The 17,922-nt window shown below is 40.5% G+C and overlaps 1 protein-coding gene across 3 annotated transcripts in view; it reads left to right on the top strand.

Annotated features, from left to right (window-relative positions):
- The window catches only part of UNC5A (unc-5 netrin receptor A), a 241,331-nt gene that overhangs the window by 127,231 nt on the left and 96,178 nt on the right, over nucleotides 1–17,922 (top strand). For 2 of the 3 annotated variants that reach the window (XM_072146245.1, XM_072146246.1), the window contains exon 2: nucleotides 13,042–13,293. The exons of the other annotated variant lie outside the window; for it this stretch is intronic. In XM_072146245.1, coding sequence (XP_072002346.1) covers nucleotides 13,042–13,293 — 252 coding nt within the window. The remainder of the gene's footprint in view (nucleotides 1–13,041; nucleotides 13,294–17,922) is intronic. 3 annotated transcript variants of the gene reach the window in all.

Below are 17,922 nucleotides of genomic sequence, written 5' to 3'. Positions count from 1 at the left end.
CATTCCTTGGCCGGCTGCTCAATACTGAGAAGACCACGCATGTGTGGGAATTTCCAAGAGCCAGCTGACATCACTGGTTCTCTCGTGGGGAGTGAGAAAGTGGGCAGTAATACAAAACTGTAAGCAGAACTAAGTAAGTGTGATACTTTTCAAATTTTGTTTGAGGATAACAAGCACCTTCCTTAAAGGGAATCAGATTCACTTATAAGCCTAGTAACAAGTTCCGATAGCACTATACTAACTTGTGCCCACACTGTTTTAGCTAAGAAATGCATAGTAACTATACCCAGAAAATGAAGTTTGTAAGCCTACCTAATTCATGCAAGGCAGTGTGTCTCTTGCCGCATGGTGCCAGGTAGGCTAACAAACTTCATTTTTTGTGGATAGGAACTATGCATTTTTTTTTAACTAGAAACAGTGTGACCACAAGTTAGTATAGTGCTATGGGAACTTAACAGCTTAACAGGTTCCCTTTAAGGGTCCATTATTGGTTTCGGGGATATGGTATGCAATGTTAGCCCTTAGAGAAATGTCATAGTGTTGGCAAATGTGTATAGAGAGGTCTCTGGGCTCAATGAGTGAAGTAGATGTGTCTTTTGGAGTTTAAAAAAAAATTTTTGGCAGCTCCATGACATTTGAATTTCATTCCATTGTTTTTGAAAGCCGGGGAATACAAAATGGAAATGTAAAATAAGAAAAGAGTTGTGCCACTAAGAGGTTAATGACTTCTTATATATTTGTGTAGACAAGGGAACCTTAATTCCCTCTGTCCAATTTTATTGGGAGTGTCTGCTCGCACAATTTACTATAAGCTCTCCTTTCTGTCATCACATCTACCCAGAAGCTCTTTCTGTCTCCATTTCCTCTATTTACCTTATCTGCCTCCATCTGGTCGCCTTGGCTTCCTCTTTATCTTAACAAATAATGCAGAATTATATTACTGCCATGTATAATATGGCATCACATAGACAGTAAACATTGATACTCACACAGGTCTTTATATGTGTTTTCATACTTATTAATTAATACTAAATGGAAATTTCAGTCTATTTACAATCTAATTTGTACAAGAGCAAATGGAAGAAGATGACAACAACAGAAAACAAACCGAGACAAAAAGCAAATAAAAGATGAATGACTCCACTAATGTGATTTGTTTTGTGAGTGACATTTGTTTTTTTTTTCCCATCCAGCTACGCAGTGTGTTCATCTCCTACCTGTTTCCATTGTGGTGTGACTCATGCCTGCCAGCTTGGTTCAGTGCTGCTCATACTGATTTGTAAGCCTCTGTGATACATTAAAGTGCATTATGCTTATCACATTCCTAAGAATGCTATTGTAAAAGAAATTTTATACTTTTTTTTGCTTTATGGATTCATTTTTTTCTTGCCGTTCCAAAAGTATAGAGATTGTTTAGAGCATAACAAAGATATCCGGGGAGGTAATAAATGAGCAGTAATGTGGTTTTATCATTGAAAATCGTAATAGGAATTATATATAGAGAGGTTGAGAACAATAGATATAGATGCTTAATGGAAACATATGTGCTTCATATGCAAAGAGATAAAGAAAAAAATGTAGTTTGGCTTATTTAAAATATATGGTTTTATTAGTTTGATATAAAGCTTTTTGATCTTCTGTGCTCTTAATATTCGTTAACACTCCTCCTAATATGTAGAGCAAACCTCTGGCCCTCTGTACAATGAGAAGACAAAACTGTCTCATCAGGGCCAGATTAAGGTAGGTAGAGCCTGTAGGCGCAAAATCTTGTGAGGCCCCCACTGAATGTAGCCCAGACAATGGAACACATTACTATCTTAAATTATCATATTGTAAACTTTCTCCTTCTTACATGATAGCCTAGCAGCTGCTGGCCTAGCAGCTGCTGGCCTAGCTGGCACAGTGGCAGTGGTGTTAGCCTAGCTGCTGGCCTAGCTGGCACAGTGGCAGTGGTGTTAGCCTAGCTGCTGGCCTGGCTGGCACAGTGGCAGTGGTGTTAGCTTACCTGCTGGCCTAGCTGGCACAGTGGCAGTGGTGTTAGCCTAGCTGCTGGCCTAGCTGGCACAGTGGCAGTGGTGTTAGCCTAGCTGCTGGCCTGGCTGGCACAGTGGCAGTGGTGTTAGCCTACCTGCTGGCCTAGCTGGCACAGTGGCAGTGATGTTAGCCTAGCTGCTGGCCTGTCTGGCACAGTGGCAGTGGTTTTAGCCTAGCTGCTGGCTTAGCTGGCACAGTGGCAGTGGTACTGACACTAACATATCACTGATTGGCTAGGACTTGGCTGGCAAAGAGTTCAGCTTGCCAGTGTACTAAGGGGTGAAATCAGATGTGAGGTCCTGAAAAGCATGCAGCATGAAAAATGTGATTGAGCACTGCTGGGCAGCTATGCTCTCGCTGACAGGGCTAGTGAGTGACTGTCACAGCATGGAAACTGGCGCACTTGCAGCATGGTGGCACTGCTGCTGTGCATCACTCCCAGAGACTTACCACTGACTGTTAGAAATTTCTGAAGGGGGGCCTTTAAGAATAAAATGGTGGGGGCCCTGGGATGCATGCTCCTGAAGCCATCCCTATAATCCGACGCTGTTTCTCATAGTTGGTGTAGATTTGAACTTTTCTCCATTTTCTGTTGTTAAAGTTAAATGGGAGGTCACACCTTATACTTTCCACCCATCTTCAAAATACATAGAAGAGCAGTATAGAGCAGGAGGTGCAGAACTGTTATAAAATTTTCTAGCAAGTTTATACAGTATATCAAACCTACAAAACTTGGCTTTAATGGGGGGCATTGTATTAACGCACTCGTGTCAGTTTTTGTTTGGCCATCCATGTTTTGTTTCTTTGCACCTGTTGTGCCAGAGTGTCGGCACTAAATAAGCTTTGTTTCATGTTTCTTCTTTGCTGAACCCAACAGTTTCACTGCATTTCTTCTTTGAACTCAACAGTTTCACTGCATTTATTTAGATTTTAGACATGTTTTGGCACTCATTTACAACTATTAAAAGCAGGTCTATAATCGTCCACACCCATTTCCAGATTTTTAGTTTAGACCCTCCATTTTTTTAATTAGCAGTGCACCAAATTAGAAGTCAAGCTGATACATGGTTTTTCAAACTGTTGGCCAAAACTTCATCCAGCCAAAGGCTTGAAGAAGCTCATATCAGTGCAAAATGGCCTTTCATTGGAGACTGTACCTCCCTAAACCCAGCATCGACTTATAAAGTTTACTACATAAGCTTTTGTGAGTGCCACACTTTCACTTTGTCCTGAGTAAAGAGTAAAGCATAGTAAAGAGTAAAGCATAGTAAAAAAGTACAGTTTTTTACTATATACTGATATCTGCACTGTCCATGATACTCAACTGTAAAGGGCTCCGTCTGGGACCTTAGACCTCCATCGGGGACCTTGGGACCTTAGTGCAACGATGCTTCTCATAAGATGTTTTGTCTGCAGTGAATATGCAACTTTTTATTTAAAATGTCTACTAATTGCAAAGTTTTGCATTGAGAGACTAAAGTAAGTTTGTGCCTAAATTTGTTTTTGAAAAGTTGCACTACAGAAATCTCCCGTATCTGGAGTAAGTTGTCGGAAGTGAAAAGTGGAGGGGGTTAACAAAATGTTTCCACTTTGTCTTATTAAAAAGATTAGAAAAACAACAAAAATGGATAAAACATCTTTGTACTTAAACCTGGTTTAGATAATATATCATTTTCTAATTGTGCATCCCTTTATTTATAGCATTGGCCACCATATGAGTAGTTAGCTTGCCAAATATATGGGAGAGCTCCAGCTGAGCTCCAATACCATGCGGATTACCATTTAGCTAGTTATTTCAGTGAAAGCAAAAACCAGTAGTGATCGGGTATACTTTTCACAAAGGGTGGCAAGCAAAATTGACAAAGCCCTCCATGCAAATTCTCAACTGCAAAGGAAATCACAGTGAGGTGTCCTCAATTAGGAGATTGTGCCAGGCTACCCAGAAGCTTTACTTTAAAAATGACCTTTTCTCTTAGAACAGTAAATGAGTGTGAAGAGGCAGAAAGGTTGAACAGTATATGTTCATGATGACAGAATGTATTATTTTACTGACAGTAACCATTTATTTCCATTTGCTTTTCTAGAAATACTCAACATTCCTTGCATATACAATATATCACAATAGTGAGTAGACCCCCAAATTTTTGGAAATATTTTATTATATCTCTTTATGAGATAACACTTAAGATATGACAATTTGTAAAGTAGCCTGCGTGCAGCTTGTATTAGGCCAATTTCACACTAACATTGGAGGAACTGATATCCAGCTGCAGATATCAGTTATCAGATATCAGATGCCTATGATGCACAGCTGTGGTATGGTGAGCACACCCGTGTGTCATCGTACCATACCGCCAACGGGAAACAGATCTTTTACTGTAAATATTGGTTAGAATTGTCCTTTACATGTATTCCTTTTAATACCCCTTTATTTTTAATAACCCTGTATTCCTTCTAATACCCCTTTTAAACATTTCCTTTACTCTATTGATATTTGGAACCAATGGCTGTAGGACCCTTTTTACTACAATATTCAGACACACATATTGGTAATATACTCAGTAGAATCCACTTGGGTGTATTTGTAATATATCTATCTCACATCTGGATTAAAGATTTCTTCATTCCTATTTTTTTTAAATAAATATTAAAGTCAAAGTTTTATTTTGGGTCGGTGTACTGAGTTTGGTTTTCTTGTTACATGGACTACATAAGGATGTACTGTAAGCATCATGTATGCAGGGAGCAGTGGATTGTCGCACACGGGCCGGTCAGAGATAGTTAAAGGCTGGATGTGGCCTGCGGGGCTATACAATGCCCAGGTCTGGTCTAGATACTAAATATACCCATAAGAACACTGACTGGTGACCACAGACCGACCATAAATGATAATCGTAGATGGCAATGTGGCTATGCATACATTCTTTTTGAAGTATGAGATCCAGTTTTTATTACAGGGTTTTGTTTTGAGTTGAAGCCAGAAATGGGTCCAGCAGAGAGGAGATGAATAACTACAGATATATATTGTTATTCCTCACTCCTTTAGATGCAATGAAAACTACATCTAGATTTTAACCATTTTCACGAATACACTATGGGCACAAAATGAGTCTGACCTTAGCTTCAACTTACTCCCCATATGTACAATTGCATTAATTAAAGATGTTGCTAAAATCTCTATAATGACGCTTCCTTACTAAAAACAATGTCAGCTGACACATCAAATTATTCCATATTTTGTAAAAAAAAAAAAAATATCCAAAAAATGTCACCCTTAATCAATCTTATAAGGTTCCATTTACAAGAGCTATTAATAACCAATTCTCCATCTTGTTGAGAAAACCAGCCTTCCCTTTATTATCCTCATTCATTGGGTGCTGCCTTCTTGTCATTATGGGGCTTTGTATTCCAATTCTAAAGGACAGCTGAATTCTTTCACTAATGTAACCAGATTTCAGCTTTTGTGAATTAATGGTGCTTGTATTGCTGAAAGCAGAGAAAACACTGAATAGTTGTAAAGATGATAAGGCTCCCAGAGTATGTGTTTTAACAAATCACCAAATCATTATAGTTGAAGGTTTGCAAAGTAAAAACAGAATAGAGGTAAAAGAGTGAATATAATTTGATTGCATGCCCTCCCTAAATCTCTCTTCTGATGATGGTTATTTAGAAACATGACAGATATAGTCCACATAATTATTGCTCAGTGGTATATGTGCAGAAATCTCACACAGGGTCACATATTCCATTTTTTATGCAGGTCTGGATCAAAAGGGGTGAGAACGTATAAAGGACAGATGATGCATCTCTTTTTCAATTCGCTCCAGGTTTTGGTTTCAACAATACCAGAATGCATGTCCTTACCCTTAGTGACAATTGAAGGAGCAATTTACCCCATAGGTACCTCATACCCTACAACACAATTTTACAGTGTCAGCTTATCTATGATGAATCTATACTTTAATATTAAGGAACTGCATTTACAGCAATTCTTTAATATATTTCTTTCATCTCTCTGATTCTTTTGTGATAGGGAGCAGTCTGATAATAGAACTTCTGCAGGGAATTTTATGATCGGAGAATCCGTCAGCAGAATGCAGGATGTCGTTTACAAATGTGATTTCCCTGAGGCTTCTCGGCTCTATTATCACATTTCTCCTGCTCATAAAGAGAGAGATTCCAATGTTAGAAATTTATAAAGAAATAGATTTATTTCTAATACCTAAACATACAAGAATAGGTTTATGTGTTGTTCAATCTATTCTATAAACTCAATTTGGAAATGTTAGAACATGAGAACATTCTGCACAGAAAAATGATCTGATCATTAACTGGATTCAGTCAAGTCTACAATTTGTAGTTGTATGATAACATGCAAAAATTTAAAGCAGGTGTGGAAAAAGTATTGATTAATAAGAATTCTTTAAAAAATAATAGCGTGACTAGTTTATTTTTATCAATTTCATACGAAATGGAAAAAAGATAAATCCAAATTAAATTACATTTTCTGCGTGATCATCCTTTCATGTATCTAAGCTTGTTCTAATGATCATACATTAATGGCATTATCCCAGGATCTCTCTGGTTTTCACCCTTTCACCCCATACAGGATTCTAGACTTTGCAGTGCTGCAAAAATCCAGAATTCCAAAGGGTCCAGTTTTCATGAAACAGTGGCGATGTTTCGGTGTGAACCACCTTCATCAAGCAAGTAGTTCACACTGAAACGTCACCACTGTTTCAATAAACTTCACTGTTTGGAATTTTGGATTTTTGGAGTGCTGCAGCGGAGATATTGCACAGGCATACTGGTGCACATTAACATACTCGATCCTGTCGTAATCGTCATTGTCCGATGAGGATGAAGTCCAGCGCGATTCACTAAGATCGTGCGCCCAAGATCCAGCACGTGTCGCTTCCCCGCTGAGGTCCGCCGGAGTTCCCCTTCTTCCCGGTGTATGTGAGTGCATGTCTTGTGACACAATTTGAATTTTTAATTCTCCGCTTAGTCCGAATCAGTCGGGTTGTCCAATGACCAGGCCCGGTTTGTGTTGCATGAAAGTCGCCGCAATTGCGCCAAAATCCGATTGCGTGCGCCAAAAACCCCTGTTAAGTGCAGTGGAAATAGTCGGGGAACCCAACGGAAATGCGGTGTGCGGACCCTATTAAATGTGCCCCATTGTGGGCACAGACACACCAGTGTGTAACATTGAGGGGTTAGGAAAGTGAATAGTCAGTTACATTTTGTAGTCAGGGCAGGCTGCAAAGTAAAGGAATCAGATACCAGGCAGAAAGTCATGGGAGGTAGGACAGGTTCAGGAATAAGTTAGGGTTATCTGTCAGATAACAGATCAGGATTGTGGTCAGAAAGCAAAGTGGGGAACACAGAAAGTCAAACTAAGGAAGTCAAACAAAGGAGAAAGAGAAGATACAAACACACCTTCACTAGCAACACAGGAACCTTGATGGCAGCAGATTGGTGGTGCCTGTGCCTGCTCAGACAGGAGACATGGCGGCAGTCATAGACCGTCGCCATTACAATTGGAAAACTCCTATTATCAAATATTTCTATACAGACTCCATGATGTTGAGATTGCAGCTTCGGGGTGTCCATAACATCTCATCCAGGATCCCTTATTCTTTTGCAAGCTTGACGTCCTGTCATGTGATCTCTAACTGTCCATTACTGTTCTACCTTCCACAACCTTAAAGGGGTATTCCCATCTGGGCATTTACATTTAATTGTATTCATTTGCCAAATGTAAACATTTCTTCAATTAAATGTAATTAAAAAAATGTTCCTATGTGAAGATAATTTCTCAGAAATGTTGCCAAATGTTGTCCCTTAGAAACGAGATAGCTTAACTAGACAGAATAACTAGATTTATAAGTAATTATTAGAGATGAGCGAGCACTAAAATGCTCGAGTGCTCGTTATTCGAGACGAACTTTTCCAGATGCTCGAGTGCTCGTCTCGAATAACGAGCCCCATTGAAGTCAATGGGAGACTCGAGCATTTTTCAAAGGGACCATGGTTCGGGAATAAAATGTGTTATTTAATTGAAAAAGAATGTCTTCTGATAAGTTAGCAGATGTATGCAAACATCTGCAATCTATTCTTCACTGTTCCGCGCGTATATTATCTCCCGACAAGTTAGCAGATGTGAAGAACAGTGAAGAATAGGATCATTTAAGTGAAAAACACAGTGAAGAATAGATTGCAGATGTTCGGCACATCTGCTTACTTGTCGGGAGATACGCTGTCTCCGTGCCCCGCTGTCTCCGTGCCCCGCTGTCTCTGTGCCCCGCTGTCTCCGTGCCCCGCTGTCTCCGTGCCCCGCTGTCTCTGTGCCCCGCTGTCTCCGTGCCCCGCTGTCTCCGTGCCCCGCTGTCTCTGTGCCCCGCTGTCTCCGTGCCCCGCTGTCTCCGTGCCCCGATGTCTCCGTGCCCAGCTGTCTCCGTGCCCCGCTGTCTCCGTGCCCCGCTGTCTCCGTGCCCCGCTCTCTCCGTGCCCCGCTCTCTCCGTGCCCCGATGTCTCCGTGCCCAGCTGTCTCCGTGCCCCGCTGTCTCCGTGCCCCGCTGTCTCCGTGCCCCGATGTCTCCGTGCCCCGCTGTCTCTGTGCCCCGCTGTCTCCGTGCCCAGCTGTCTCCGTGCCCCGCTCTCTCCGTGCCCCGCTCTCTCCGTGCCCCGCTCTCTCCGTGCCCCGCTCTCTCCGTGCCCCGCTCTCTCCGTGCCCCGCTCTCTCCGTGCCCCGCTGTCTCCGTGCCCCGCTGTCTCCGTGCCCCGATGTCTCCGTGCCGCTGCCTGATGTCTCCGTGCCACTCCGTGCCGCTGCCTGATGTCTCCGTGCTGCTGCCCCATGTCTTCGTGCTGCTCCCCGGTGTCTCTGTGCTGCTCCCCGGTGTCTCTGTGCTGCTCCTCGTTGTCTCTGTCCTGCTCACCGTGTTCTGCAATGTGTTCTTCACACATATATATTGTTCTTCACATACTATTTTGTTCGCACCGTTCCGCGCGTATCTTCCGACAAGTAAGCAGATGTGCCGAACATCTGTAATCTATTCTTCACTGTGTTCTTTACTGTGTTTTTCACTTAAATGATCCTGTGTTCACTGTTTTTATTCTATTCTTCATTGTTCTTCACTGTGTTTTTTTAATTAAATGCTCGATCTCGAGCAGGGGAAATACTCGTCCGAGCAACGAGCCGTCTCGAGTACCTTAATGCTCGAACGAGCATCAAGCTCGGACGAGCATGTTCGCTCATCTCTAGTAATTATCTTTACACCCTAACATTTTTTTAATAACATCCAATTGAAGAAATGTTTACTTATGGCAAATGAATTCAATTAAATGTAAATGCCCAGATGGGAATACCCATTTAAGATCCTGGCAGGGAGATTGGCCATAGACAGTTAGAGATCACATGACCTTTTATCTACTGCCATTTTATAGACAGAAATCTGTGACACTAAAAGACATTTCTGACTGAGGGAGGTTTACCTTACATTTCATGAAAGTGGTGCAGAACTCTTAATAGATGTATATTGGTAAATTACCTAATATGCTGCCACCCACGTTTACACTGACATTACAGAAAACATGAAGTAAAGTATCCAATCCCTCTAATGCTGATGATCATGCTGATGGCGGTACCACCAGTTAGTCCCCCACCATTAAGACACTGATGGCGAATCTTTACAATACGATATCACTTCAAATAGTGGAAAATACACGTTAATGCATGTTGCTCTAAAGACAGCTCGTCTTACACCCAGAAAACTAAAATCATCCCACTTACACCTGAGCAGCAGATGCTTTAATGATACAGGAGCAGTGAAAAGTGTGAAGTGACAAGCAATGACGTCTGGAAGATTATAGTCCCGAAATGAAAGAATAAATCATGTAAGACATTACGGAGCAAAATGTGTATGTTTCAAAATGAAATGTGAGTATACTTCTAGATAAAAGGGTCTGTACGTAAGTAAAGTTAGAGGAACCGAGAGAGAATCTGCAGATTCCTATCAGCTTATTGCGTAGATATTAAATTCATCTACAAGAAAAAGTAAGATTGAAAATATTGGAAAATGTATTTTTTATGCTACATATAAATACTCTTAGATGTCACTTTGAAACACTTTGTGTATCATATAAAGGAGTTTTATCGCAAAAGGAAATGATGACCTATCCTGGATATTTCCAGGAACAGCAGTACGTTGATACATACAGTGCAGCTTCACCCCATTATGGATTGGGGTGAAGCTGACCAATCATTTTATTATATTATGTTGATCTGTTCGAAAAATGGGCCATTGTGTGTATTCTTAAAAAATTCCCTTTAAATACTAAGGAATGGAGTAAATACTAAGGAAAGTATTGTAAAGAGTATTAACAGAGTCCACCAACTAGCAATCAAATGCAGTATATACAACCAGAGGTAAGGTGGGCACCTAAAGTTGCTCTGCAAAGACAATTGTATTTCAGTACACACTGGCAGCAGGCAGGGTCAGCAAATCATAAAATGGTAGGGTCTAAAACCAGTTATTAATATTGCTGGGCTGGCACAATTTGAATACTGGTAAAGGTATAGTAACTGTAGTATATGAAGTATATCTATTATATTTATGACAGATGTAATACTCACACTCAATAAACTCCATTAACCACGACACATAGTTAATGGCTCTGGCACACCATGTTTTGCCAAGTGTTATATGGGAAGACTTCCAGCGTACGGACCACTGGACATGTGCCTTCTATGCTGTACAATGTATGTGGCCTGGAGGGGACCATCATCGGCCTCTGCCTGGGGCTAGAGGTGGCACGGAGACCCAAACAGCACTCCCTTCTCCTCTTCGTGTGGTGGATCCCGAAGTGAAGTTGCACCACAGTCGGGCACGGGAGCACGGCCCCTGCTATGGCTGTAGTTACGCCTCTGCTCTGGTGTACAGAGCCTAGAGCTGCTACCTGTTGGACTGCTGTATCCAAGGCTGCACCATCCATAAAGTGATATGAGCCTCTTGCCTCAGGCAGCACAACCTACAGAAAGCTGGAGAACAGCATCAGGGGCACAGTCACCTGCTATAAAGCAGGTTCTGAAACCTAAAAATAGTATCTCTTCACACCCAATGTCAGCACGGGTGTAAAACACTGAATGGAAAATCCATTTACTAAAAACATAACCTCATATATTACTTCTGGATAAGGTAGAGGGAGCAGAGAGTTTAGGTTTGTCCATGTATGTATTGTGTCTTGAACTCCAGTTTTCTGGCATGCAAGGTATGAAGAAGACCTGCACATGGCACTTTTTTTCAGTGTGTGGGAATGGTGGGGTGGGAACAAGGCAGGCAAGGGCAGGAATACCATGGCCAGCCAAATTTATTGTAACCTGTGACAGAAAACTGTTCCAGATTATAGTGGAACTTACCAGTGCTGGGACTGGTGTAGAATCCAGCATGCGAGTAACACACCACGACTATTATCTCTTATTATGAGATATTCCATGGATAATGTATATTCCATATCCATGTATAATGTACATATAATGACTTTCCGTCTAATAGTGAATCTATAGATTATGGTTATATATATATATATATATATATATATATATATATATATATATATATATATATATATATTGTACAGTGAGACCCAACAACAAACCTGCATTTGCTGACTGTGCAGTTTGTACAAATGTAACTGTTTGGGAGTGTCATGTAATGTTTTGCGGGCATTGTCTGTGTGAATTGCTCCATACACCATAGTCAAAGTTCCAAACATACAGACAAAAAATACATCTGGATTTCTCCATAAGCTAATAATGAAGGTTTTTATGGGCATCAGCATCTACCAGTGAATACTGTTTTTGTGAAGCCTGTTTTTCCTTGTCCGTATATTGTGTATCTATTATTGTCAGTTATATATAATTTTTCTTTATAATGTGTGCAAATCCTTTATACTGTCAACTGCAGCCTGGCTTTCGGAGATCATTGATTCCTATGATGACAATTTCTGTATTCATTTGACATTAATGACAACAGTCAGTGATTCATATCAATTGAAAGCAATTTCTTCAGGTCAAGTGCATGAAGTTATTATTGGTAAATGTGGTTGTGCACAAAATAGCGGAGAAAAACATGTCTTAACAGCCATTTTATGTAGTACTGACAATGCCCAAAATGATCTTCAAATTGGATATACCTTTAACCCCCCCAAAATGTAATATTTAATTTATTTGTAATTTATATTTGTAATGCAAATAACATTATGAGATTGCACATTGATTCCAACATTGATCCCTTTCGCTGTCACAAGAGGGCAGGATTCAGAGAAGAACAATGCAATTCCTCTATATTCACACAATTGCTTTTCATAGTTGTGGACATATAAGAGTATGTATGTACATATCTATGTCAAATCTTTTAATACTATCTTACCGATAATACTATGACCTTGACTTGGCTAGCCGCAATAGAAAGGTTTTCTATACACAGTATTGAGTAGAGATGGGAACATGCTCTGACTGCTATATTACAATCACATTCCATGAAACTATGAATAGTAAAAAGTGATCCAGACTGGATATTGTATGATATTACTTCCCTATTGGGCAATGAGGCATGAAATAATAATTTTACTGGGGTAGGTGCTTTAATTCCCTTTAAATTGTGAATACAGGATATATTTGTTTATATTGTCTGCTCATGGGAAGGAAATAGTTAACAAGTAAAACATTTTTTAAACCGCTGGTCTGTGAACGTGTAACAGGGATATAGTTTAATTTAATATCCAATCCTTTTATTGCATCTTTTAATGCAACATTTGTCATTGCTTAAAACATGAAAATCAATAGCAAGATGAATATTACAGGGTAAGATAGCCCGAGGCTTAGAGGTGATTGAGAAAGATCAGAAGAGATGTGGAGCAGGGCTAATGCATATTGTACAATGTGCAGGCAGCAGGCAAGCAATGCACTCTCTCAATAGCCTCCTCATGTTCTCTGATTTCAGGATGCCAGCAGAGCTCGGGGCCAGTGAATCCTTTTCCCATGCCAGTGCCGGGTTCCGCAAGTCTGGGAGGACAAGGAGGGGAATTGCTACCGCACTTTCTCATAGAACCTGAGGATGTCTTCATAGTGAAGAACAAGCCGGTGACCCTGAGCTGCAAAGCAACCCCAGCCACGCAAGTCTACTTCAAGTGCAATGGAGAGTGGGTCCACCAGACTGACCATGTGATCCAGCACAGTGCAGACCGCAGCACGGGTAATGCAGAAAGAATAAAACACATTTTACATTCATTTATGTCTAAGATGCATAACAAAGTTGTGCCCACTCCACTTTTCTAATCTATGTAGCTGGAGAGTTAAAAAAAAAACTCTAATACCCCCTTTGTAAAGCATGGTCTCAACTTTGTCATCATCATGAATAATAATAAACATACGTGAAGAATGCCATAGCGTCTTACAAATGTTACATAATGCAATGCCAGGTCCATGTAAGGGCTCATTTACACGGCCGTTCATGGCGACGTACATGCGGCCGCAAATTTGCGGGCGCATAGACGTCTCCATAGACAGCAATGGCAGTACGATGCCACACGTGTGGCACCGATCCGTGCCATACACCGCAAAAAGATAGAGCATGCTCTATTTTTTTGTGAGTGTGCTACCGTGCGCCTCTGTTTCCTATGGAGGGAGGAGGGGTCACCTCCTCTCCAGCACACGGCGGTATGCCCGCACGACGGGCATACAGGCTGTGAATGTGCCGTAACAGATTTCAGGTGGGTTGTCATTTCCCAGTATTACATTTCCTGACATATCATTTAGACATATTGGGGGGCATCCATGAATTTGGGCGCAGGGTGGCGCTAAAAACGTGCTATATTTTTCAGTGTGATATAAGTTTGTGGCGCTAGGGATTTATCATTTGGGGCACAAACTAAAAGGTTCCGAACAATCTCCACATTAGTAAAGGTGAAATAGAACTCTGTAGACCAGCTTTTAGCTGTTTATTTGTGCGCCAACAAATGTGCCACAAAACGAGTTGGAAAAATTGAAGCGCCAAAAAAAGTGTCGGATTCACAAGCGCCGAAAAACAAAGCAAGTGGTGAGGGTCTGAAAACCAACAAAATTGTGCCACCGACACTTAATAATTAAGGCGCTAGAGGCGCAGCAAGGAAGAAAAAGAAATTCCACCAGTTGTGCTTTTCCTTTGTTATTCCTCTTCATTTATAGGGTTTCACCAACTTGCCAATTTATGCATACATTTCTTTGTAGATGTTTTAACAAAAGTACAAAAAAACATAGAATTCTAAAAAAAAATGCATTTTTATTTTCTGGAGATACAAAAAGGTGACACGCTGTTTTTTAATCCACTAAATTAATATTGTATCTTCATTTCCTTGAATAATGAATAACCATACATTGAGGATGTACTTTATATTCTGTATATAAGAAGTAGTGATAAACGGACCCAGGGAACTTGGATCGAAAGTTTGTGTACCTGGACTCAAATGTATAACTTATCACTTATAATCTGTGCTAACATAGGTGTTCACCCTTTAAATGCCCTTGCCAAACTATTTGTTGCCTTTTTAAATGGGTCTGCTTGTTAACATCCACAATGTGTGCTGGCACTGCTCACAGGTGTTATCCCTTACATACCAAGGGTAAAGCCACCAGTGGCATGTAATTGCCAACAGCAATACCAATTTGCCTGGAATCTGATTGCGGGTGTTATCCCTTACATGACGTAGGCGGGCAACCATGTCCGGTAATTGCCAGCATTGACCACAGGTGTTAACAAGGAGAGCTATTTCTATAAGCCAGTGGCAGGTATGTTCGGATTTGTTGGTCCAGGGTTGGGCAAATCCATGGGACCCGAATCCACCTGGCTCTGCTCATCACTACAAAGGAGTATAATGAGCTCAACTTGCCCTTATAGCTTATGGTATACATTCTCCCCACATCATTGGCTGCATGAAATGGCAGCAAAATAAAATACTGTGCATACTGTACTATGTATACTGTTTCATACAGCCACAGTTCATTCCTAATATTATACCCTGTATCCCCACCTTACATATACACACATTTCACCTTTATTTCTCTTGACAATGGGGAGAAGGAGATAGAGGGTCACGGCTTGGAGCTTGGCAAATGACAGTAGACCTGCCATTAGGCTATGTAATTTTACTTTATCATATTTCACAATACTATACCAAGGAGAGAAGGAGGAGGAGGGGTGAGGGGAGCAGAGGAAGTAACAGGTTTTTGTTTTTCCCTTTTGTTAATTAATTAAACTCCAAATCAGACGATTCTGCTTCTCATTTGTAATGAGCTTAGAACAAAAGCCAGGCAGAATGGAGATAGGCGCAGGGATAGAGAGCGCACAGCTACCTCTCGCCTATTTCCTTTATACAAAAGGTTTTTCCAGCAGGCAGTCCATGGACATAGAAGAGTTCGCCTGCACTTGCCTGATAAAACTGACTCTTTCATTAATGTAACATTTGCAGAAATCCGAGCACCGAATGGTTGTTCCTCATCCTGCACCTTTGTCCATCTTTACATGAACCCAGGAAGCCAGTTCTTTCACTGCTTCTATATATCTTGAGTAAAAAAAAATATATAGCAACTTCCCTTCTAGCTAGTCTACATTTTATTGTAAGACATGGGAATACTTTCCCTTTGCAGACCTACAGTGTGTGACTCCAGGATTACACAGATTACAAAGAATCACATATCAGGAAGAAGCACACCTTCGCTTTCACAACTGAACTAGGCACCATTATCATTTTTCTAAATGATCATATTAAGGAAATTTAACTTTAGCATAGGCTGTCCTGCGTCTGTGTATTAAAATAGAAAGCGTCTAAGTCTGGTTGCTAGGCTACCAGTTTCAGTAAAGGAGACAATGTCATAAAGATTCTTACTGCCGAGTGAGAGATGGGAGCCTTTTCACCCAGGAATTCTCCTTGTATGTGCAGTGCATTGGTTTTACTGACTGAACACTGAAAAAGGATTGGGGAACATTTATCATAGGATTTTCTTGACTTTTTGTGGTGCCAAAATATGGCAAAAGAAAAACACATTGTGGTTTTTTCAACTTTTTAGTGCTAAAAAATAGAGGCTTCAAGGGAAACTGTCTTCAGGAATCATAGCCTTTGGCATGTTGATTTAGTAAGCTCCTTTGTCGTGTATCTGAACAATTCCACTGCTTACCTAGCTCCCTCCCAGTAGAGTGTGGTGAGTCCCAGCCGGGCAGTTCAAACGAGAATTGCTGTTAGCAGGGAGCTTAACGTAATCGGGGGAGGGAGCAGTGGAGGAGGACAATGAGTGAGGAGAAGGAATTAAGGAGAAGACGATTTGTGCTGTTTGAACTGCACCCCTTGCCGATTCACCACACACTACTGGTAATTAAAAAGCAATAAAATTACATGCTTGACAAAGGCATTCAATAAATCAATGTGCCATAAGCTATTGGAAACTGTCATCATGTAAGAATAAGCCTTCTGGTGAAAGATTCCCTTTAAATGTAGAACCATTGCAATACTACATAAACCCAGATTTTTCAAAATAATCGCATTATAAATGGCGAAGTCATTGAACAAATGATCTTTTTGTGTTACCATTACTAGGGGATTGAAATTTGAGAATTTTCTTTCATGGAAAAAACCCTTTGATGTATGCTTTCAAAATTTACAACACCATTTTACTGTCAAGATATTTTTTGACACATGTGCCATAGTTTGAAGATTGCATAACGACAAAAGGGGTTAGAATAGAGATGATAGAGATTAACATAGCCACATAGCAGCAAGTTCTCAATTCTCAATTCTCAGTTCTCAAAATTCAATGATTTTGTAAACAATTGTCCAGCATTTTCACTTTTTGATAAAGCAAATATTTACTATAAGGGACATACCAGGACTGGGGACAGGTGCTTTTTCAATGGAGACTAGGTTACTAAAAAATAGTATACGGTATCTGCGTTAGGTTCAAATCAAGAAAAATCCAGAAATAAGTGATGTTAAACCCTAATAGTGTATACAATAGTGGATTATAATAAAGGTTGTTTGGGTGGTAGCCATTTAGGGTATCCAAACCACCAAATTATATACTGATAGGGGTCTTCACCCACCAAATCCTTGTACATCTGTTTCTGCTCTCGATACACGATGTACACAATAGCCATTTCAAGACGTTTGAATGTCCTCTAAAGGTCCTGAAACTGCAGATTGAAAGTAGTCAGAAGGGACACAACCTCCATTCCCCAAGAAGCATGACTCTAGCACAATATGTAGGAAGTAAATTCTGGACTTGTAGAGGCAATACTACAGCCCAGGACCCATGGCAGACTTAATTTGCCCCTGACTGTATACTTCTTTGAATCTCAGTTCTTATTATTGCTGCAGCCTTATTTTGAGGATGAGTAGACATGACTTACTGTGGCATTGTCACAAAATAGGGCACTGCTGATCAATACAGTTTTGTTCTTTATGGATAAATACAGAGAACATATAAGTTGCCACAAACATCTAACTTAATGGTAATAGATGCTGTGATAAGAAAGATCTATTTTTATAGGCTTTTATCTTGCTTTTCAGCAAACTACAGACTAAAGCTTTATAAATCCCCTCCAGTTTAAAACCTGTGGTGTAATCATCATTAATCCCTTCTAACAATTACTATACTATGCAAGTCATACCGCATAGGCAATATAGAAAAGATTTTACAAGGGCAATGAAGACCTGCTGTGAGGAGCATTGCTTTATGATTATGGATCAGAGGATGCACTTTTTCTGAATTCCCAGGCAATTTAAAGTGAAGTTGGATCTGTACTTTTGAAGTCAGGGAGCAATACATGTAAATAGATGCACATAGCTGTTTCCCA

Source organism: Engystomops pustulosus, chromosome 4, assembly GCF_040894005.1.
Source record: "Engystomops pustulosus chromosome 4, aEngPut4.maternal, whole genome shotgun sequence".
Lineage (NCBI taxonomy): Eukaryota > Metazoa > Chordata > Amphibia > Anura > Leptodactylidae > Engystomops > Engystomops pustulosus.
Note: the sequence above shows the minus strand (reverse complement) of the source record. Positions and strands in the feature narration are given on the sequence as shown.